We start from the raw sequence: 22,564 nt of genomic DNA, 5'->3' as shown, positions 1-22,564 counted from the left end.
ATGTACATTAAATACTTATGTATATGTATTTAATACATACCTTAAATACTTACGTATATGTATTTAATACATACATTAAACACATATATATTTAATATGTATATTGTATGTATATGTATGTGTTCAAATAAAAGTTTGACAGACTTGATTAAAAATATGAAACTAATTGCTGTGTCAAAAGACACATCTAAAATATTAGGATACAGGAGGGCTTCACACAAAATGATAGAAGAAGATATGTCATGCAATACTAATGAAAAATAAAAACTAAGCAGTAATAATATCATACAAAATAAACTTTGGGTGAAAAGCTTTATTAGAGATAAAAATGATGTTTCATAATGAAAATTAACTGTTTCACTGGGAAGATAAGGTACCTGAAACTATATTTGTAAATGTATATGCATCTAACAATGTGGTCTTTAAGACTGTACGCAAAACTTGCCATAAGGAGGAAAAATGAAATCATAGTGGGAAAGTGGTAAAAAAATTTTAATGAAAAATTTCAAACATTTATAAAAGTAGAATTTCCTCATCCCCAACGGTTAGCTTGCTGCCAACTTCTCTTTTCTTTATATTTACACCCACTTCTGAGCTTGCTTCCCCCCACCAAATTATTTTGAGCAAATCCCAGACATCGTAAATGTTCATCTGTAAATGTTTCAGAATGTACCTTAAGAGAGAAGGAATTTCTTCTTGTGTAATCACACTGGCATATAACTCTTCTACAAAACAATAGTAACTACTGAGTATTACGAAATTTTATGTTCAAACATCTCTGATACTCCTATAATATTTTAGAGTTTCTTTGCGTCATACTATCTAAAGTGTTGGCACTTCTGATACCTGGCCCTTCCTATCTCTTTCCTTGTTTGATTTTTTTTTAGTAGCTTTTGCCATTAACATACTATCTGTGATGTGTTTAAAATCTGTTTGCCCAGCAGAACAATGCCTGGCATGACTCCCTAGCAATGTAATTCTTGAATAAATGAAAAGCTTGTTGCTTGATAACAAATCCCTTATTTTGCAAAAGCATTATGAAAAGTGCAAGAATAGTAGATGGACTGGAGCCTTGTGATGCTTGGTAAACCTTTCTCCTCCTGTCTCTCTCTCCCCACCATCCTCCCTTTGCACCATGGGCGTGGCTATGCTAGGGATACACAAAGGTATAAGAATGTAATGCTTTACATTTAAATTTAAATATGAGCAAATTAATTTGGCAATCTGAAAATAGTAATAGTTCAGAATTCAATGGCCCACTCACCCTGTAGACACGATCCATTGAAGCATTTCTCTGCCGGTTTAGCGTTGCTCTGAAAGCCTTTCCTAAGGCCAGTGTTGGTTTGAGGATAGGGAGCAACAATGTGACTCCTGGGCATAATGATCCCTGCCCTCCCCAGGCCAACAGTACAAGGCGGTGCCTTGACAAACTGTCCTCAGCTTGTGCTCGAGGAGTTTAAGAAAAGATTCTGTCTTATTTTATGATGCTCATTCAGAATTATAGTCTTTCTTTTAGAAGTTCAATCTTCCAGGTAAAGACTTCAATTTCCAGAGTCCAGTAGTTCCCCTTCATGAATGTCACCATCTAAAGATGCCCTAAGAGAGAGGGAGTCCATGGGTGGTAGAGCGATCTCCTTGGGGATCCCATTCCAGGGAAGTCTTGAGCTTGAGACAGCCTCTAAATGTTTTAAGCAGGTCCCTGGGGAAATGGGGCATCACGTTGGCAGTATGAGGTAATTATGGGGCAGCTGGCAGAGAGATAGAGCACCAGGAGCTCAGGACAGCATATGTAAAGCATATGTATAGTCTTGGCTTTAGAAGTTCAGTCCTCCAGGGAAAGACCTGGGCTTCCAGAGTCAGAACACTAGCCCCTGTTGATGAATCTTACCTTCTAAAGTTGTCTTCAGAGAGACAGTCCAGGGGTGGTAGAGTGATTTGCTTTCGGGATTCAATTCCACAGATGTGTTGAGCTTGGGACACGAACTAGAGATTTTAAGCAGGTACTTGAAGAAACGGGGTGTGAGGATGGCAGTACGAAGTACTAGAAGAGGCAGTTAGAAAGGAGGTAGAGCACCAGGCGGGTCACTTCGGAGTGGAGTTGTCATCAGTGTCCCTATGATTCCTAGCTCACAGTATATTCTGGGCGGGGAGGGCTGTGATTACATGGACAGAGCAGGGTTAAGGATTAGCATATCAACCCCTCCTACTGACAGCTGGTGGTTTGGGAAGCAGACTGTCCAATGGAGCAGCACGCAGAGAGGAGGAGCAGAACTGCAAAAGGAGATGACAGAAGACTGGCGGTCTCCTACCTCTTCCCAAGCTCACAGTGAGTGCCTTTGGTGCACTGAGGCACACAGGGTCCCAGGGTGTGCAATCCAGGCTGGCTCCGTGGCTTCTGCAAGAGAGTATGGCTGGGAAGTGGGTGCTGCTTCTAGTGGGCTTCCTTCTCCCTGGGATACTGCTCTCAGAGGCTGCCAAAATCCTGACAGTGTCTACAATGGGTGAGTGCTTGGCTGGAAAATCCAGAGAGGCGTGGCATGTGGCCCAGTTATCCTTGCCTCCAGGGCTCAGACTAAGAGTGCTTGATCAGAGGGTCATCAATGTGGTTTTCCAGCATGCACTTGTGTAGCAGGCTGTAGGAGAGAGAAGATGACGTGATTGTGGGGCAGAGAGGGACCTCTACAGCTGAGGTGGACAAGATAGTTTTGCAGAAAAACCACAAAATCCTTGCCTCTCTCTTCCTAGTCAGGATGTGCTCCCCATTGTGCAGGGCTGGTGCCAGAGGTTTGCGATCCATCCCAGAGCATGGGCCCCTGGGCTGCCTCCTGCAGGGCTCAATGGGACGTTCAAAGGCTCACCCTAAACTCCAGGGGACAGGGGTGCACAGTAGCTTTCAGCAGAAACTATGATAAGCATTTTCAGGCTCTTGGAGGCCAGCGAAGGAGCTCTGGGGCAGCACTGCACATTTTCTAATCTTCACCTGGCGTAAAAATGAAGCAGGGAAAGTATTTCATGACAGGAAGGACAGTGTAGTGTTTCTATTCTGCGAAAACCAGCAGAACTGCCCAGGGCTGAGGGAGGACCCACGTCATTTGGATGTTTTGGAGCCTCTTTCCTTTGACTTGTGCTGCTGAAAGTTTTTGAAGGACTCATGGGACAGTGAGTTCTGCATTTTACAACCTCAGTCTTATTTTCTTTACTTTTGTTTCAAAGGGAATAGAAGATTAAAAGAAACACGTATGTGGATAAATGGGTCATCCCAGGATGGACTTACTCAAGACTTCATTTCAACCTATAATGGGCTCTGTTAGATCACTTTTAGCTCACCCAGAACAGGGGATCGTAGATCTGCAAGGAACCATCATTACCTCATAGAGTTTGGCCCCTACTTTGATTTCCTGAGAGGGCACCTGAGGGTCAGGGGAGTGGGGTGCCTTTTGCAGAGCTCACCCACTGTCCCTGATGGCATTTGAGGAATTGACTCAGGGTTTCTTTCCCCAAGACCATCCTCACCACAACTTCTACTCAGAAGCCCTTTTCAGTGGTGATTTTCAAGTATCACTGTTTAAGAGACTGTGTAAGTCCTTTTGAAACCTATTTTTTTCTTTCTGATTCCTAGCAGCAACGAAGCAAAAGAGCTTCCTTACTTCTTGAGTGCAAACTGTCCCCCTTACTCAGACTCCAAAGGGAGTTGGTGTAGTTCCTTAGGTGCTATAATCCCAGCCTTTGCCCCATAATGCCCCCTGGCTTCCCAAGACCCACCAGGCATGCTGTTTCTGTAGGGATATCTCCTTCCCGGCTTCCTGTCCTGACATGGACTAAAATGTGAGCAAGAAGCGTAGGGGATTTGGACTTCATGTATTCCTTGTTGCTTCAGAATATACCAGTCTGTGTATGGAAAGCTGAGTCATGCCCAGAGCTGCACACTGTTTTTCTAGCTTTCCTCCCCTTTCAACTGCATCTCTGATTTCTTGGCATCAGCCATTAACTTCTCTTTTGATGTGCCTTTCTTTGCTGTTGAGAACTTAGATTCAAGCAAAGGCTCTGTGCTGGAACATAGTCTAAGAGAAGACATTGAAGTCACAGAAGTTGTATCTCTTTTCAAGGATCAAGTTTCTCTTTCCCTAGAATGGTGAGGTTTTCCTAGAATCAGTGATTACTTAGTCTCTTGCGCAACTAGGATCCAGCATGCCCATCTCATGTGCTCTACAGTTATCCTTAAATTTCTAAACTGTAAGTTGAGTATAGTTTAGGTCCAAATTGAATAATTTCCTTCCAAATACATTTGAATCTCAATAATTTTGGCTCTACGTGGTTGGTGGCTTCAAATCCTTCATTTATTTTTATTTTTATTTTTTGAGGCAAAGTCTTGCTCTGTTGCCTGGGCTAGAGTGCTGTGGCATCAGCCTAGTTCACAGAAACCTCAAACTCCTGGGCTCAAGCCATCCTCCTGCCTCAGCCTCCCGAGTAGCTGAGACTATAGGTGTACACCACCATACCCAGCTAATTTTTTCTATTTTAGTTGTCCAGATAGTTTCTTTCTGTTTTTTGTAGAGACAGGGTCTTGCTCTTGCTGAGGCTGGTCTTGAACTCCTGACCTCAAGCGATCCTCCCACCTGCCTCCCTGAGTGCTAGGATTACAGGCATGAGCCACCATGCCAGGCTTCAAATCCTTCATCTTTTAACTCTGGTATTTCAATGTTCTACAGTAGCATACATTTTGAAAAAGAAGTATCTCAGGGAAAGCTCTGATTGACTGTCTGTTAGGGACTTTTCACATTGATATGCATAACACCATGCCTATAATTCTATCAATGCAGCTATTAATATTTCTTTTGGACAGGCCATCTCCATATGGGCTTGGTTAAAATGCAGCCTATCCCTCAGGATGAGGAACTCTTTAAGGCCTAAGCACAGAGAAGCTCACCACACTGAAATGGAGACTATGAGTCACAAGTGACAATCTTTGATTGAGGATTGCCACAGGTTAAGGATTTGGATAGCCATGATCTGGGTGCAGGGGTTGGGGTTTGCCCATAGGGAGATGGAGAGACTGAGAAAACACATCTGCCTCTACTCACTCTCAACTTCCTGTTTCCCTACCCTTCCTCTCCTTGACTTATCATCAGACCTACTTTAGACTCTGTATTCTCATCATTACAGAATTGAAGTTGTACATTGTTCCTAGGTGGAAGCCATTATCTATTGATGGACCGGGTGTCTCAGATTCTTCAAGATCATAGTCATAATGTCACCATGCTCCACCAGAGAGGAAATTCTTTTATATCAGGTATCTTTTCTCACTAATTCTTGATTTCTACTACTCAAGACAAAGAGCAAAATACCTTCTGCATAGAAAGGCTTAGCAAAATGTTGTTTAAAATGCAATTTGATTGAAAGCATGTAAAAGGTGTATGTACATGTGTTTGCATGTAAACTGTTGGAAAGCTTCTTAAGCTCTGTCTACCAGGAATCAAAACTGCATACTCTTATATTTTTCTAACTTGAATTCTACACCATCCTAAGAACCATCCACAAACTGTTTTAATAAATGCTACTTTATAACATGGCTTAGAAATATACTGAATGAAGTATTTGGCCATATTTAACATTTCTTTTTATATGTCCTAAATTTCTCCTTCCCCCTTTTTTTGATGTCTGAAATTTAAGGAAGGTTTCTTAGGAGCTCCTTATTTATGCAACTAAAATAGAATCTGTCATTGGGAGGATCTTGTATTCTTGAAAAATAAATGGCTGCCCATGAATATGTGCATAGTGATGTCAGAAATTCTTAAGTGAGTTGTCAAATTCAAAGAATTTTAGCTAAGGTGAAGCTCATAAATCTTGTCACCTCTTCTCTATTGACCAACAGGGAAACAGAAGCCCAGAGAACTTAGATTTGTTCAAGGTCACATGACAGGTTAATAACACAGTTGGGTGGGTTTAGGGCTTGAGACTCTGTATTACTCAATATAGAAATGTTGCTCAGGCCTTCTTTTAAAAAAATCCAAAAGCAAGCAATTCTGAGAAATAAAATTCTGAGATATTATTAAAATAAAACTATGAGGGTCACCTCAGGCTTTGTTAGTGTTCAGACTTTCAAAACAAATCTTTTCCTTAACATTTTTTTCATTTAATTTTCATATTTTTGTTGTAGTAAAATGTACATAACATATAACCTACCATTTTAACCATTTTTAAGCATACATTTTAGTAACTTTAAGGACATTCACATTGTTGTACAACACTCACCACCATCCATCTCCAGAACTTTTTCATCATCATAAACCGGAACTTTACCCACTAAACAGTAACTCCCCATTACCTACTGCCCCAGCCCCTGGGGACCATTGTTCTGCTTTATTTCTCTATTATTTGACTCTTCAGCATACTGTGTATAAGTGGGATGCTGCAATATTTGTCCTCTTGGGTCTGCCTTGCTTCACTCAGCATACTGTCTTCAAGGTTCATTCACATTGTAGCATGTGTCAGAATTTCTTTCCTTTCTAAGGCTGAATAAATATTCCATTGTATGTATATTTAATTGGCCCCCATTCAACAAATTTCAATGACTTCTATATGTCTTTTTGTAATCCTCTCTCTTAACTAACTACATGACCTTTTGAGTTGTTTCTCAGAAATGGTGGATGTTCTGCAAGACAAAAGATTTGAGATTCTGAAGCAAGACATCTGTCATAGTAAAAATTCCTCTGTCCCTTGTCTAGACTCTTTGAATCAATGATTGGATCCCTGTGCGACAAGCAACTAGATCTAGACTGAAACCCCCTTATGGTTTAGATGACATATATAGCACATTTTGTTTATCCATTCATCCACTGATGGACATTTGGTTTGTTTCCACTTTTTGACTATCATGAATAATGCTGCTATGACCAGTGATATACAAATTTTGTTTGAGTCCCTGATTAAAGCCATGTTAATCACCTTCTGTAATAGATATCCCATTCTTCAGTGATCATTATTTATATCTCTATGCATCTCCCTTGGCTGGACAGCTGATTAAATAGTTGTAGTATATTGATTTTTAATATAATTATATCTTAGTTTCAAAAATTGAAATAAGTTAAATAAAAAATTTAAATTAGATTAAAATTTTAGATTAAAAATTAATTGTGGCAGTTCCAATGGACTTTGAGGAATGAATGAAAGCTACAGGCTTGCTGCCCTTTAGCAAATATACACACACTGAAATCTATAAACAATTGAAGTAATTCATGGAATTTCTTCCATTTTATCATAGGTTTAGGAGTCTAGAGTTTCTTTTAGTAGTCCCTCGTCAGAGATGTCTCTGAAGCTTTGAAATAGCATTTTCATTGTTCACTTCGTCAGCAGAGCTTCAGTAAAGGTCTGCAAATAAAGAAAAGACATGATTGGGTTATTTCTGACAGATGCCCAATTTGGTGTATCGAAACATTTGAATGATGTATTACCTCCTTGTTTGGGTATGCTTTCCTATGCTGTTTATTTATTTATGACTTTAAAATATAAATAACATTATAGGCACTGAAGAAGCAAAAGTTTCTGAAAATCACATGTACCACTGCTTCAACCAATACTGGGAAGCACAAGTGGGTTATTGGCAGTGGCTCTAAGAATGGGGAGGGGCATAACAGAGAAAGCCTGGAGTGCCCTGAGCAGACTGTTAGTGGGTATGTGCTGAGAACTCTGCCAGTGATGACTCAGGAAGAAAGGAACATGGTACAGAAAATCTGCATTGTCTTAGAAGCTATGTAAATCACCATACACACACTTTGGTGGAAATATAGATATTGAAGTCTTCTTGCTGTGTGTAGTAAAATGTGAGAAGAAAGGGAGAAATTGAGGAAAGAACTATTAGGCAAAACGGAACCACGACTTCATGTTTTGGGAAATTCTAAGCCTGTTAGAATTATAAAAGATTCTAAAATTAGAGGTGTCAATGTCAGGAAACCTGTGTATCCTTTTCTCTTGTAGAGAAAGCCAATTGTGTGGCTGGACCACCTTTTGCTAGTGTCTCTGAAGGATTGAAAGGTCAGAGTATTGATCAGACAGAGGCTCATTGAAGAGATTAGTGTGAGGCAGGTTCACCGTGTACTGGTTACGAACTCATTTGAGTTTGGGAAGACAGAACACACTCTATACAAGGTACAAGAGGTGGATTTCTTCCTTACAAACAGGCAGCGAGGGACAACGGAAGCCCAGGGTTCATTGGCAGCTGGTCCCCCGAGGCTCAGAAAGCTGCCTGGGTCAAATGCAGTCTCAAGTGTGCGTGCCCCACGTGCACTGCAGATGAAGGCCTGTGAAAAGCAGCCCACCCTGGGTTTTATACTCTGGGGAAACCTGACACACTGGGCTAAAGATGAAAAACAACCTGTTTTAGTGGGGACTGGAAAAAGCATTGCTATTCAAGCCAGTCCCTTCCTATTTCAAGATGTTGCATTCCCAGCACATTTTACAGTGATTCCTGAGAACTTTAAGTGAGAAAGGGGAGGGAAGAACAGGGTCAGTCCAAGGCCACTCAGTGACTTATCCTGCAATTAGGTATATGACTCGTGGATCCCTTCACCCGCAGTGGCAGAAGGAAAAATAGAGATGAAATTATCTAGAAAGAATCTGTGTGGCAGCCTCTTATCTAGTGAAGTGAAGTCTCATGACATACACAGGAGAATCACAATGTACCTGAGAATTTTATTCCAGGAAAACCACTGCCAATTTGGACTGAAAAGAATAGAGAGAGTGGATGTCTGGGAAGAAAGCTGTTGGACTTCCAAAGTTCTACAAGTAGGAGATAGATTGATAAACTACTCAGCTGCAAACACATGCTAGCTTTCAGGGGAAAGGAAGGGTAATTCTGAGGGTAAAGCCGTGAGCTCAGAGGGCAGAGCTTCAACCCCAGAGGGCTGAACTGTAGACCAGAGGATTATTCTTCGTCCTTAAAAACCTAATTTTCTTTGCCCAGCTGGTATCAAAATATCTTGGGACTGGTGACTCATTTTTTCCCTTCTATTTTGTCCCTATTTAAATGATAATGTCTATCACTAGTATCCTATGCCTATTCCACTATTGGTTTTGGGGAGCAGATAACCTTTTTCCTACTTTCATAGATCCACAGATGGAGAGCAATTTTGCTCCTGGTTAGATCCCACCCAGACTCTAACCTATACCTTATTTAAATTATTCAGGTGATGTGATTTGAGACTTTGAGGTGATGAGACTTAGATGAGATCTTGCACTCTGAATTGATTTAATCACTTGATACTTTTGGGGATGTTGGGATGGGATGAATGCATTGTCAACCCATGTGCAATGTGCATGAGTGTTTTGGGGTCCGTTGAGCAGACTGTGGTAGGCGCATACTGCCCCTTCAAAGATATCCACATCCTAATCCCTAGAACCTATGAATATGCTATCTTACATGGGAAAAGGAGCTTTGCAGATATGAGTAATATAAGGCCTTTGAGATAGAAAGATTATCCTGAATTATCCCAATGGGTCCAGCGTAATATCAGAAGTTCTTATAAGGAAAAGAAGAGTTGGCTGGGCATGATGGCTCAGACCTGTAATCCCAGGACTTTGGGGAGGTGAGAAGATTGCTTGATGTCAGTAGTTGAAGACTAGCCTGAGCAAGAATGCAAGACCTTGTCTCTACAAAAAAGTAGAAAAATTAGCTGGGCATGGCATGCACCTGTAATCCCAGCTACTCCAGGAAGCTGAGGGAGGAGGATCGCTTGAGCCCAGGAATTTGAGGTTGTAGTGAGCTGTGATGATGTCACTGCACTCTAGCCCCTGGCAACAGAGGGAGACACTGTCTCAAAAAAGGAAAGAAAAAAAAAAAGGAAGAATAAGAAGAGAAAAGAAGAGGGTAGGAGAGTCATAAAAGAAATAATGATGGAAGAAAAAAATTAGAGTAATAAAATTGCCCACTGGAATGGGGCCATGAGCCAGCGATGCAGACAGGCTTTAGCAGCCGAAAAAGCAAGAAAATGGATCGCCTCCTAGAGCCTTCAGCCCTCCACATGAGTTTTTCTTCTAATGAGACTCATTTTGGAGACTTTTGACCTCCAGAACTGTAAGATAATACATTTGTGTTGTGAAGTCACTAAGTTTGTAGTAATTTGTTACAGCAGCAATAGGAACCTAATACAGCCATGATAGGTGGTCAAGCAGACTCTGTGAGGCATAAGAGAAGGTTGGAAAAGCCTTTGTAGTGAAGGTGTCCTTGGGGGCACTAAGGGAAGAGCCTGTTTTATTACAATTTGTATAGATCCTAGAGCCTTTTGTTATAGGGGCCCTATTCCTATAGGGGCCCCGTTATATGGGCTGATTATCAAGTAACAAGCATGAATGGGCTTAAGTAAAATTAATAAATGAGGAATTTGTTGTCTTTAGAATGCAAAAAGCCCGAAAAGATCTTGGGCTTGTAACATTGCGGGTCCAGAGAGGCTCCACAGTTGTTTCTAAGGTAGTGCCAGGGACGACAGGCTTCCGACTAATCACAGAATTCCTTGGGACTTAACTGAGGTACTAAGACTTGTTCTTTGTCGGGGGGCAATGCCTTATCCTTTTTTGAACTCCTCTGTGAATGTTTTTCTGTCTTGAATAAGTGTGTCAAAAGAATCTACACAGAGAAGGACATCTTTAATGTAAGGTCATATCTGTATTCCTGGAGAAAGCTTAATGCAGCCTCTCGCTGGCAAAGACTGGGCAATATGGCTGTCGAAGTGTTCCATGGGCAGCCTGTTACAGGTGTACTGTGCTCCTTCCTAGTAAAGACAAGCTGTGGCTGAGAACCTGCTGAAATAGGCACAGAAGAGATCATAATAGCAAAATTTATGAGTGCAAAGTATTTGCAGTAGCTACTTGAATACAGTCCGTAAATTCTCTTAGATTGGGTATGGGGGCTTTAATATATGAGACTGTGCCTTAATCTACCCCCACCCCCTATACAAAATTTGATTTGTATGTCGTCTGCTGAAAGCACATGTGAATTAAGAGGGCATGAAAGGTTTATTACTTACAGAATGAGACTTTTTTGGAAGAGCAGGACAAGCTTCCAAGTGAATCTGAAAAATGGCTTTACAGAGCAGGGAGGGATGACTGCCTTGAGTTTTCTTTGTGTGAAGGGCTTGGGATGGCATGAAGGTTCCCTGCCATTGGCTTGACTTGCATGGTTTGAAACTCCAACCAGGCTAAAGGAGGGAGCGTGTATTGTGTGGGGTCTCTTACCAGTTTGCCCAGATGAAGCACAATGGGGGACAGGAAGATAGGGCTTGAAGCCTGTCCAGGGTCCAAAATCCAAAATGAAGTCAGACTTTTTATTACACATGGGTAATGGGGAAGGAGCCAAGCTGGTAAGTAGTGATGCAGGAGACTGGTATTTTAATTAAGCCTGTTAGTATTTTTCCATTGAATTAAAAATTATCTGTATGTATCACTTTAAATAATAAAAATCAACTTTTTCTAAAACAGAAAGAGCAGAGGCTCTGGAATCAAACAGACCTATACTGTATTTAAATCCAAACTCTGTCACTTCCTTTGTGTGCAATTTTGACAGATGATCTTAAACTAAATTAGCCTTTGTTTTCTTACCTACAAAATGAGACAAATAGCTGTACCTTTAAAGAAAGCTTTAAATGGGACTTGCCGTAACTTTAAATTGAAAAAACAATCAGCAGTCATTGTAAGGGTCTCAATAAATGTCATCAGTATAAGACTGAATGAATGAGAAAGCAACAAAAGATAACTGTACTTCAGAAAGCAAACATTCAAATAAATATAAAATCATTGGAATAAACAATTTTTGATATTGTTACGATAATGCTACCACGTTGTGGGCATAGTTCTTTTTTAACCCATTTCTATTCTCTTAGATTTTAAAGAGGAGGAAAAATCATACCAAGTTATGAGTTGGCTTCTGCCCGAAGATCATCAAAAAGAACTTAATAAGCATTTCAATTTCTTTATAGAAGAAGCTTTCAATGGCAGGTAGTTTTTTATTCTTTGCACCAGTGAGTCACTATTTTAATCATAGAAATGAATGGATGGATACATGGAAATTTGGAATGAAGAAAAGAGAAACGGATGGATGGATAGATGGATGCATGTATAGAGGAACAGCTAGACGATAGGTGGGTAGATTTGGTACAGTCACTGGAAATTCCTCCTTACTTACTGTCCTTGTGCTAACAGGATGAATGTATTTCTGTACAAAGTGAAAGGTTGTTCCTTCTGGGACTTCTTTCCTACACTTCACCTACAAACTTTGTCTATAATTTCCCCAACACAGAGACAAGGATATGCCCCTTGACTTCTTATCATCAATGGGGAAATCAGAGCCACTTTTTTCCTTTTCTTTTTCTTCCTTCTCATACGTATTTAAAAATAAAGGGAAGACTTACGAATATTGCTTTTTCAGAAGTTGAATATTTGCCCATGCCAAGGTCTTTTATAAAGCAACCAACCTGGTACAAAATGAGACATGAAACTGACTGCTTTTGCTTCATCTAGAATGGAAAGGAACAGATAACATTTTAATCTTAGAAATAAAAGAGGAAAGAGAGAAATCCATGCCTATCTTGGTTAATTACAGTGGCCTTACCCCTCTTCTTTCCTTGCAAATTCTAATCAGTAATCAAGGTGATGTTCAAATATGAATTTTTCCATAAAGCCCTTTTCCTCACTCAGACTGGGAGACCACATTCCCTCCTCTATACGTCTGCTCTAACCCATCCATTGGACACTTAGCCTATATCATCTTTCACAGTGAGTTATAGATTTTAAGTGTATGCCTTGCCTCTTCTCCCTCAGTTTAGTATTTTTAGAAACAGGTATGAGAAATTATGCACTCATACCATTTTTTAAAATTTACTAGTTTATTTTTAAATATAATTAACAAACTATATTCTAAAAATGTTTATGAATTACTGAGATTATCCAAAATATCTGGCAATCATTCCTTTGTTATGTAACACTTTAAAAATGCACAAACGAGGATGATTTCAGCCAACACTTTCATTGTTTGACTTGAAGCTGGTCTTAAAGGTTAGGTAGGAATCTGCATATACGTAATGAGTTCTCAGCCTCAGGGCAATCCCTAACTGCAGGGCAATGGTGCAGTGAGGTACAGGTTACAGGTATGCCAGGGTATTGGTTCTCTCAGTCCTCGAAGCAGCCAACGGGTCCCTCATATCTAGAGCCTGGCACCTGTGGGCTCTGGCCTGGGCATCCTCATTGATTTCCTTAGCATGCTGGAAGACAGGATCATATCCTTTGCAGGCAATGAGGGGAAAGCATTGCAAGAAAAAAGGTCCCTGGAATAATAGCATATGCAAAGCATACTAAATAACAGCATACTAAATAATAAGATACTAAATAATAGCATACTAAATGTCAGTAAAGCTTTGGCATTTTCTTCTCTGACTACTCCAGCCTACACTGAAGTAGAAAGGCTAAGAATGTGTTTCAAAATCAGGTTGTCTTTAGTTTTTGTTTTTTTCCATTGCTTAACTCCTAGGCATAGAAAGGTGACATTTTGAATTTTGGCTAAGATTTTTGGTTCTAATATGATCAGTGTTTCTTGGGTGAGGCAATGTCTCATATGCAAACACAAAATGATGAAAAGATTAGCATATATCATCAATATTGATAAAGTCTATCATCAAATTACCTACAAGTCTAGGTGGGCAAACAAGACAATCACTCATAAAAAGTCAGTATATAAAGGAGGGTTAAACAGAGCATGACAGAATTTACCAAGGAGACACAGAACTGTGAGATCTGCTACAGTTAGAGACGGCTCCCAGAACAGAAGGACCTTGAACTGGCAATGATGGTGGGTGGGATTTGGGTCTGGGTGGAAAGCAGAGGGGAGAAGGGTGCACTCTAGGGAGCAGAAACATTGGAAGCACATTGACCATGGCCGAGAGTGTTTGTGGGAAGCTGGTTGAATGTGTGGGCTACTGCTAGACGTGCTCTTGGTTCTCCAAGATATTGTCTTTGTATCTCATGATTCTTTTATGTATTGTGAATTTAACACCTCCCATGAATATTTATCATTTATTTTCTTTCTTACAGAGGAATATATGAAAACTTTTTAAAGTTCATGGAACAACTGGGATTTCAGTGCAGTCATTTGCTAAGCAGAAGGGATATCATGGATTCCTTACAGAATGAGAACTTTGATCTGGTGATTGTTGACAGTTTTGACTACTGCCATTTCCTGATTGCTGAGAAGCTTGGCAAGCCATTTGTGTCCGTTCTTACTGCCTCATTTGCCAATGTGGACTTTGGGCTCCCAAGCCCTTTGTCTTATGTTCCAGTATACAATTCCTTGTTAACTGACCACATGGACTTCTGGGGCCGAGTGAGGAACTTTCTGACTTTCTTTACTTTCTCCAGGAAGCAATGGCAAGTTCAGTCTGTATTTTACAACACCATCAAGGAGCATTTCCAAGAAGGCTCAAGGCCAGTTTTGTCTGATCTCCTACTGAAAGCAGAGCTGTGGTTTGTTAACTCTGACTTTGCCTTTGATTTTGCCCGGCCCCTACTTCCCAACACTGTTTATGTTGGAGGCTTAATGGCCAAACCCACTAAGCCAGTACCACAAGTAAGTAAACCCTTAGCACCAATTTGGATTTCATGCCAAGGCCTTCAGTACATGGTTGGTGGCTGCCCTGTGCCAGCGGGATCCTGAGACTGAAGTAGAGCCAGGCGAGGGAGGCACTTAGGGCCTGCTATGTGAGGAGGGTCTCACCTTCAGGGCTGTGCAAGAACAGTGCTGGGCCCTGCATGGTCCTGAGATTGAGGCCTCCTCCTATGGGCTCCTCTGGCTGCTCTCTTGCCTCACTCTAGTCCTGGGCTGGGTGTGATAAGCGCTTTATGACAGTTACTATTTTCAGTTGCACTTTGCGTAGCCACGTGTACAATAAATTTGTAGTTAGTGCCAATTGCATGAAATAATATGGAGAGAAATGAGTTACTTACTGACAACGCTGTGATACAGGGAGTAAGTGGGGTGGGACTGTGTAGGACTGACTGACAGCCAGAAAGGCAGGTGTCATCCCAGTGTCCCCTGCCTGTAGAGCCCTGGCTCCTGGATCCACCTAGACCTTGTGATCTGATTTGTCTGAGATGGGCCCAGGCCACTGTAATTTGTACTTTGGGGATTTGGATAATCAGCTTGGACTTGGATCCACTGGATAATCAGCTTGGACTTGGAACCACTGCTGTAGAATGTTCTAGAAGGGAGGACAGCTAGGATTAGTTAGCTGCCCATTGCCTGTCAGCACTTGGTTGCCATTTTGCAGTAGTTATCGTGTGCAAAATCCTGCTCTTCCAGGTGTGATCCTCTCCAATTTTATAAATAAATAAAGATGGGGGCACAGGTGACATAGGTGACCTTCCCAGCACCATGCATTTGAGAGGCCCTGAGGGGCTGGACTTGGCCTGGGCCTTGAGGTCACCAAAGTGTCCAGCCCTCCTCCCTGACCTCACACTGAGTGAGCAGGAGAAGCTGGGGCTGATCCATGGGAGAGACGGTCTTCTCGTTGGTGGCAGGAGCTTTAAGGAATGAAGCTGGGAGGGAGGCCCCCAGGATGGGGAAGCAGGGTCCACGTGAGGAGGTGGAAGTGGGATGGCCATGTCTCTGTGTTTCTTGGGCAGTCTGGCTGGATGGACTACTGCACGAATAAAGTCAAAGGGCACTGAGTGGAGGCTTTAGCTGTCAGGAGGGTGGGGCAGGCCTTGGCCATAGAGTAAAGGTAGGGAATTGTTATGAAGGTAATAATGGCAGTGAAGGTGAGACAGACTTGCTTTTTTAAAAAAAATTTTCTCCTCTTCCTATTCCAATTTTTATACAATGGTGTTAGATTGCTTTTGTAGTTATAGAGAGGGTGGCAAGGCTATTTTAAAGTGGTCCTTTGATATGGTAAATCAGATAGTAGTGAGCTGTGTAGAATCCAGTAGGGGCCTGACCACCTTATATGGTGAGGAGTTGGGAGCTTAGGGGAGCTGCAGAAGTACAGAGACAATGAGGGTTGAGGACATATTTGGAAGTAGGAATTGACAAAACTGTGATAAAGCCACAGTGAAGACATTAGACACTAGTCTTCCTTGAGAACTGCCTTGGAGACATTAAGACATAAGCTGCTCAGGTGTGCTATTGGGGCTGGGCATGGCTACTTTGTACAAACCTTCCCATGTGGTTATCATTTGCAGTCCTGTGGGTGAGGCACTGTGGTAGAGGATGAAGTACGTATGAAGATCAGTGGCTGAGAATATCACGGAACGTAGGATACACACTGTGTGTGGGTCAGGGGAGCCTTACCCCATTGTGCCTCCATTTCTGCTGATGACAGTGATGTTCTCCCATCTTCTGCATTCCGGCCTTGAGAAGCCCACTCCCCATGCTGGACTCTGACCCACAACTGAGTTCTCCCAGACCACTACCTCTGGTCTGGCCTTGGACATCTCTCAGATGACTGTGACTCCCTGAACACACAATGGATGGTGGAAGAGGAACAGCCCAGAATCTGGGGTCAGGATTTGAAAGAAGAGAGCTTTTCTCACACACACAATGGACATGGGTGGACAGTGCAGGGGTGCTGAGCTGTCCCAGGGGCCATTATAACTGTTTCAGGAGGGTGATATCAAGGCACCGATGAGAGGCACTGATCATAATGAGCCTGTGTCAGTGAATAGTTTGATTTGTATTTTGCTGCCGTTGAGGGTTTCACAAGCAACTGTGTTGTGTCCTTTGCTTGGTTATCTCTCTCCAGGACTTGGAGAACTTCATTGCCAGGTTTGGGGACTCTGGTTTTGTCCTTGTGACTATGGGCTCCATGGTGAACATCACTAGTTTCCAGGAAATCGTTAAGGAGATGAACAGTGCCTTTGGCCACCTCCGCCAAGGGGTGATATGGAAGTGTAAACATTCCCACTGGCCCAAAGATGTCAAGGTGGCTGCAAATGTGAAACTCGTGGACTGGCTTCCTCAGAGTGACCTCCTGGGTAAGGGCTGCCCAGACCTGCTCCTCTCGTTCCATTGTCCTGTCTTTGGGGCTCTTCAGGACTCTGACCTCTAGCTGGGCATTTGTCCCAGCCAGAGAAGGAGCTGCCCTTGGGTATAGGTAAGACTCCAGAGGGCAGGAAGGAGCCGCCAGCTGGAGGTCTTGAGGAATCAGGCTATTTTTCCTGTAGGATGAGATGACAAAATGGCCAACTTCCCCCTCCTTTTCTATCCCAGGCCTGATGTGTGTGGCCAGTAGTGATATTCCTGTCATGTCTCGTCAACCCTACTGCATTTAGTCTTGGAACAAGTCACAGAAAATGCAACACAACCTGTGAACTCTGAGGCATATAAATCGGGGGGCTGGGGGGCACTGCCCCTCTGTTTAGTGGTTTTGTGGGCAGCAGTTCAGCCACATGTTGTTACACAAACACATCCACACAGAGACACACTGTCTGAATCTAGAAAGCATCTGAGCAGCTCAACCTTCACAACATTGATGCCACTGATGATTTTAGGATGTGCCAACATAGCTTTGTGCCAAGCTTAACAAGTTCACAGCTTGTGATTTGTTTTACCAAGTTGTGTGGTCTAGAGAGTTCCTTCACTTCCAGCAGGTTTTCTGTGCTCCCAGCCCTGCTTGTTAGAGACACCCCCCCAAACAGCACTCAGTAGAGTAAATTCTCATAACCAAGATATGGCTCCAAATACCTGAAATATTTAAGAAACATATTCCTGGCTCTACTTCTGCAAACTTATTTCTTTAACTCTTTTATTTCTTTAATTCTGGAGCCCAGGATTCTCATTTCCAAGAACAGGCAAGGAGATTCTGATACGTTTTGCGGTTGAGTGACTCTGGGTGAGATGGACTGCTCATGACAACAATCATTTTAGTTAACTCCAAACACTGTTGGGAGGGAGGGACAGGAACTGGAAATACGGAGGGGGAGGGTCTGGTCTTGGCTTTCAAGGGGATTCTCACATAATGGAGTCTGTCATACCAGTCCAGCGACTCATGAATTGTGATGGCAAAGAATCAGGAGTGAAAGAAAAGGAAATTAGTTGTCAGTAAATAACAAAGAGCTCAGGACAGACAAACAGAGGAGGTAGAGACAGAGGAAGAAACACACAAGAGAGAATAGAGATGAGAGAAGCAAAGGGAGGCACAGGGAGGACAGGGAGAAGGAAGGATGGGTGGATGGATAGCAGATATGTGCCTTGGATAGCCCTCTTCTCTGTAGAACTCCCTGGGATCTCAGTCTTACCTGGGCTTGGAGAAGGCCCTATACACAGCATGGCTTGGAATCCAGCACCTTGGAACTGCTTCCTTGGATGTGCCCCAAGTGACGTCATTCTATACAATGGCTCCAACACACCTCTATGTCCCCTTGGCATTTTCTCATGTCCTCCCTGCTTGACCTGATGTTCTGAAACTTTTCATCCTGAATGTTGCACCCTTTTCTCCTTTGCAACAGCTCACCCCAGCATCCGTCTGTTTGTCACCCATGGTGGGCAGAACAGCATCATGGAGGCCATCCAGCATGGGGTGCCCATGGTGGGCATCCCTGTTTTTGGAGACCAGCCAGAAAACATGGTCCGAGTAGAAGCCAAAAAGTTTGGTGTCTCTATTAAGTTAAAGGAGCTGAAGGCACAGACATTGGCTCTTAAGATGGAAGAAGTCATAGAAGACAAGAGGTATGCTGCTGTCGGGGGTGTGCTCCCCTTGGGTAAGTGAAGGCATAAACACTAAGGGCATTGTGTGGGCCTGGTTTTCAATGCAAACTGTATTTTCCTAGACATAGGATATTATGTGTGTGATGGTAAGAGATGACCTGTATCCTCTGAGAGCAAGACTAGAGCAATTTAAGTTATATGCCTAGAATAATTTTCTACCTTTTGTGTTTGGGCACCCAAACTACATACACAGGGGCTGTGTGAGAGCTCTTATGTTTGTAGTTCTTCTAGTGGAATTCAGCTGAGGCAGAATGTTGCCTTTCTGTTCTCCAAATGCTGCACAGTCTTCCTTCTCTTGGGTTTTTGTTCATGCTGCTCTCTAACACTCCTTCTCTGTTCTTCTCAGAGAGGCTTCTTAATTTCATTAGGTCTCATCTCCAATTCATTCATTCGTAGATTTCATCCCAGAATGTCCTAGGTGGCCTCTTCTCCCACCCACCCCAACTATATTATTTCCTCTGTAACACTTCATAGGGGCTACAGTTACCTCATTTGTTTATGTTTCATTTATTATCTGTCCCCCCACACTAGAGGGAAGAGAATATTGATCTTCATGAATATAGCAGTGTGTTCTCTTGTTTTCCACTATGTTCCCAGTGCCTAGCACAGGGTCTTCCACAAAGTAATGAGTTTTGAGCCAATGTGTTTTGGTCAAGTGAGCTATAGAATTGTCCCAGTGACCTCTAGGTAACTAAATGCTCATCCAACACAATGACATTATTTGAAGAGATAAATATATACTCTCTTTCTTTAAGTAGGACTAAGTATCTAATTAAACTTCAAAGGGCATAATCGTCAAGGCTTAGGAGAGACTGAAGCACTTTCAGTTCAATAATTGGTAAGGAACCACATAGCTCATGGTTCTTAGCCCTAGAATAGTTGTTAAGTTGGAGGTGTCAGATAACCCCAGAGTAGCTGCAATATTTGCAATGTCATGTGTTATGGATATTCATTTACTAAAGTAGAGGTTTGTAGCTTTCGTTGGATTTTTGAAGTCTTAGACCCCAAATGGCCATGATCCACTGGCCTTTGGGAATGAGTCATTCTGGGCTGAGATGGTTCCCAGACACTGTACATCCCCAGGGCCAGCTTGATAGTTTGTGGGACCTGGTGTAAAATGAAAATATAGGGTTTCTTGTTGTAAAGTTTAAGAATTTCAAGACAGTGACAGCAGAGAATTTAATCAAGCATTGGATAGTACTAAGCTTGTGGTGCAAATATGCAGACAGCAGTCTAGGAAGTCAGCCCTGGGCAATATTATCCTTTAATGGTGCAGGAAAGTGAAGTCATTGTCCTGGGCCTGGCAGTCCCCAGAGTGACATTTTTCACCCAGTCTAGACACTGGCACAAGATAGGTGTTCCATGTATACGAGGGCTGTCCAGAAAGTATCCAGCCATAGTTTTCATAATTCTTCATGTTACATGGCTGGATACTTTCTGGACAGCCCTTGTACATATAATAATTACAGCATATAATTTTCCTATAAGCTCCCTTGGAGTAGGGACTAGTCCTTACAGACTGATTTGCCTTTATATAGTTTGACACTTTCAGCATTAAGCATGGATTTTTGCGTGCAGGTATCATTTTTGAACTTTTTAAGGGGACCCAGCTAGACTATTGGGAATCAGGCCAACAAATTGACCTTGAAATGCAGTCTTTAGTGCATCAAATAGAAAAGGATCACATGTTGAAATCCTGTGAGGTCACATCAGTAACGGCCCCACCCCATCTCTGCCAACAGGTACAAGTCTGCAGCAGTGGCCGCCAGTGTCATCAGACGCTCCCACCCCCTGACCCCTGCCCAGAGGCTGGTGGGCTGGATCGACCACATCCTGCAGACAGGGGGCGCCGCACACCTCAAGCCCTATGCCTTCCAGCAGCCCTGGCATGAGCAGTACCTGCTGGATGTCTTCCTGTTCCTGCTGGGACTCACTCTGGGCACCCTGTGGCTTTGTGGGAAGCTGCTGGGTGTGGTGTCCAGGTGGCTGCGTGGGGCCAGGAAGCTGAAGGAGACATGAGGCCAAGGACAGCACAGAGAGGGCTGCGTGTTGTCACAGAACAATGGGTACGGAGCCTTAAAGTGGTATAAGAAGGACAAAACCCACCTTCTTTAGTGTTGTGTAGAAATGTGATTTCTAAATGGATTCTCTTTTATGGTTCTGAAGTCCTCTGTGTAAAAGATTTTGTACTAATGAGTAGGAGATATGTATCCACATCAAAATGTCCCCACATATGTAGGAGAATGGGGACTTCAGACTTACTAACAGGTGCTAGATTTCACCTGAGAATTCATGCATGGTGTTCTTTTATTAAGCCTACCCCATCTTTGCTAATTTTTCTCCCTTTTGGCTGGCATTAAGGTTTAGAAACTACTAATGTAGGCGTCAGAATGGAGGAAATGGAGCATGTCACAGGGACTTTCCCCTTCTGGGACTTTCACAATTTGAGAATGTAATTAGGTGACATATGCACTATAAAGATTAATGAGAAGAGAAAACAGCAACAAATAGCAGATTGTAACAGAGCTATCTGCTGAACTCCTCTTACAAGCCTTTGTGTTGAGCTAGTGCATCTGGAAAAATAGTACGTGTGAAGCAGGTTCACTGTATCCTGGTTAACAGTTTGTCTGAGTCCAGTGAGACAGACACCTTCACACACAAGTTAGGTGAAATGGGAAATGACTTACAGATAGTCAGCAAGGGACTTTAGATGCCTCACAACCATTGCCAGTTGGCCACCCAATACTCAGGGGCTGCCAGGGCTGGTTGGAATCTCATCTGCCCGTTCCCCACTTCTCCCCTGAAGGACCTGGGAAGGCAGCACGCCATGAGTTTATACTCCGGGGGATAACATGACTCACCGGATTAAAGAGTTAAAGGATATCCTGTTCTGGCAGAACTGGAACACAGCCGGGCTGTTCCAACCAGTTCCTCTCTATATCATATGTTGTGTATCCAGCACATTCTATAGTTGTTCTTGAGATCTGCAAGCGATTGCCAGAATACATTTCCCCAGGCCCAGGAGGACCACTACCACAAGCAGGATGGTCAGGCCTTCCTGGGGCAGCATTCCTGAGAGTGTTGAGGGATGTTTGCTGGTCTACCGAGTCCATGATAGTAGAGGAAGCAATATTTACCATGGTCAGGGGCAGATTTGTCATTTTTCTATGAACACTGACTCCTGTGAATGATATCAAAGATCTCATAAAGGCACAAGCCTAGAGGCAGTTACACCTCCTTAGTAAGCTTGGTGTGCAGCTTTAGGCTTCTGGCCCAGTGGTGCTCTCATTGCCAGGGTGACATCTAGGGCTCCAGCAGCCCAGCGTGCAGGGGCCCCACCATCTGCTAGCTTTCTATCCCACCAACATGCAGGATCCCACACTGCACACCTGGTTTTGGGGTCACCCCCAGGATGCCTGTAGATTAAGATGTAGCCCTCAGGTATACACAGCACCCCTTCCCCATTCTGTTGTTTGTTGGCCTACTCACGGGTATGGAGCTGTTATAGTTGCATGAACTCAGCTTTCTCTATACAATATTGTTCATAAAGCCCCTACAGAGAGAGCTGGCATTAGTACAGTCCTTATTCTGTCATTGCCACTGGGACACTTCTTTTTTTTTTTTTTTTTTTTTTTTTGTTGAGACAGAGTCTCACTTTGTTGCCCAGGCTAGAGTGAGTGCCGTGGCGTCAGCTTAGCTCACAGCAACCTCAAACTCCTGGGCTCAAGCGATCCTACTGCCTCAGCCTCCCGAGTAGCTGGGACTACAGGCATGCGCCACTATGCCCGGCTAATTTTTTTCTATATAGATTTTTTTAGGTGTCCA

At 42.8% G+C, this 22,564-nt stretch overlaps 1 protein-coding gene across 2 annotated transcripts; it reads left to right on the top strand.

Annotated features, from left to right (window-relative positions):
- The first annotated feature begins 7 nt into the window (after positions 1 to 7).
- UGT3A2 (UDP glycosyltransferase family 3 member A2) lies at positions 8 to 22,328 on the top strand. Of its 2 annotated transcripts, XM_069492390.1 has the most exons (7): positions 8 to 2,501; positions 5,189 to 5,290; positions 11,871 to 11,985; positions 14,074 to 14,605; positions 16,776 to 17,007; positions 18,481 to 18,700; positions 20,482 to 22,328. In XM_069492390.1, exons 1-7 carry the CDS (start codon positions 2,408 to 2,410, stop codon positions 20,756 to 20,758), a joined length of 1,572 nt encoding a protein of 523 aa, XP_069348491.1. In that variant the 5' UTR covers positions 8 to 2,407; the 3' UTR covers positions 20,759 to 22,328. The 2 variants fall into 2 exon arrangements, with proteins under 2 accessions (XP_069348491.1, XP_069348492.1); XM_069492391.1 differs by lacking the exon at positions 5,189 to 5,290 and having other exon boundaries at positions 11 to 2,501.
- Positions 22,329 to 22,564: the final 236 nt, after the last annotated feature.

The sequence above is a fragment of the Eulemur rufifrons genome, chromosome 17, assembly GCF_041146395.1.
Source record: "Eulemur rufifrons isolate Redbay chromosome 17, OSU_ERuf_1, whole genome shotgun sequence".
NCBI classification, from domain to species: Eukaryota; Metazoa; Chordata; class Mammalia; order Primates; family Lemuridae; genus Eulemur; species Eulemur rufifrons.
Note: the sequence above shows the minus strand (reverse complement) of the source record. Positions and strands in the feature narration are given on the sequence as shown.

Coding starts and splice junctions, on each gene's coding strand:
- UGT3A2 (XM_069492390.1), top strand. CDS start 2,408: ATGGCTGGGAAGTGGGTGCTGCTTCTAGTGGGCTTCCTTCTCCCTGGG. Junction 14,606..16,775: donor CCACTAAGCCAGTACCACAA/GTAAGTAAACCC, acceptor ATCTCTCTCCAG/GACTTGGAGAACTTCATTGC. Junction 18,701..20,481: donor GAAGTCATAGAAGACAAGAG/GTATGCTGCTGT, acceptor CTCTGCCAACAG/GTACAAGTCTGCAGCAGTGG.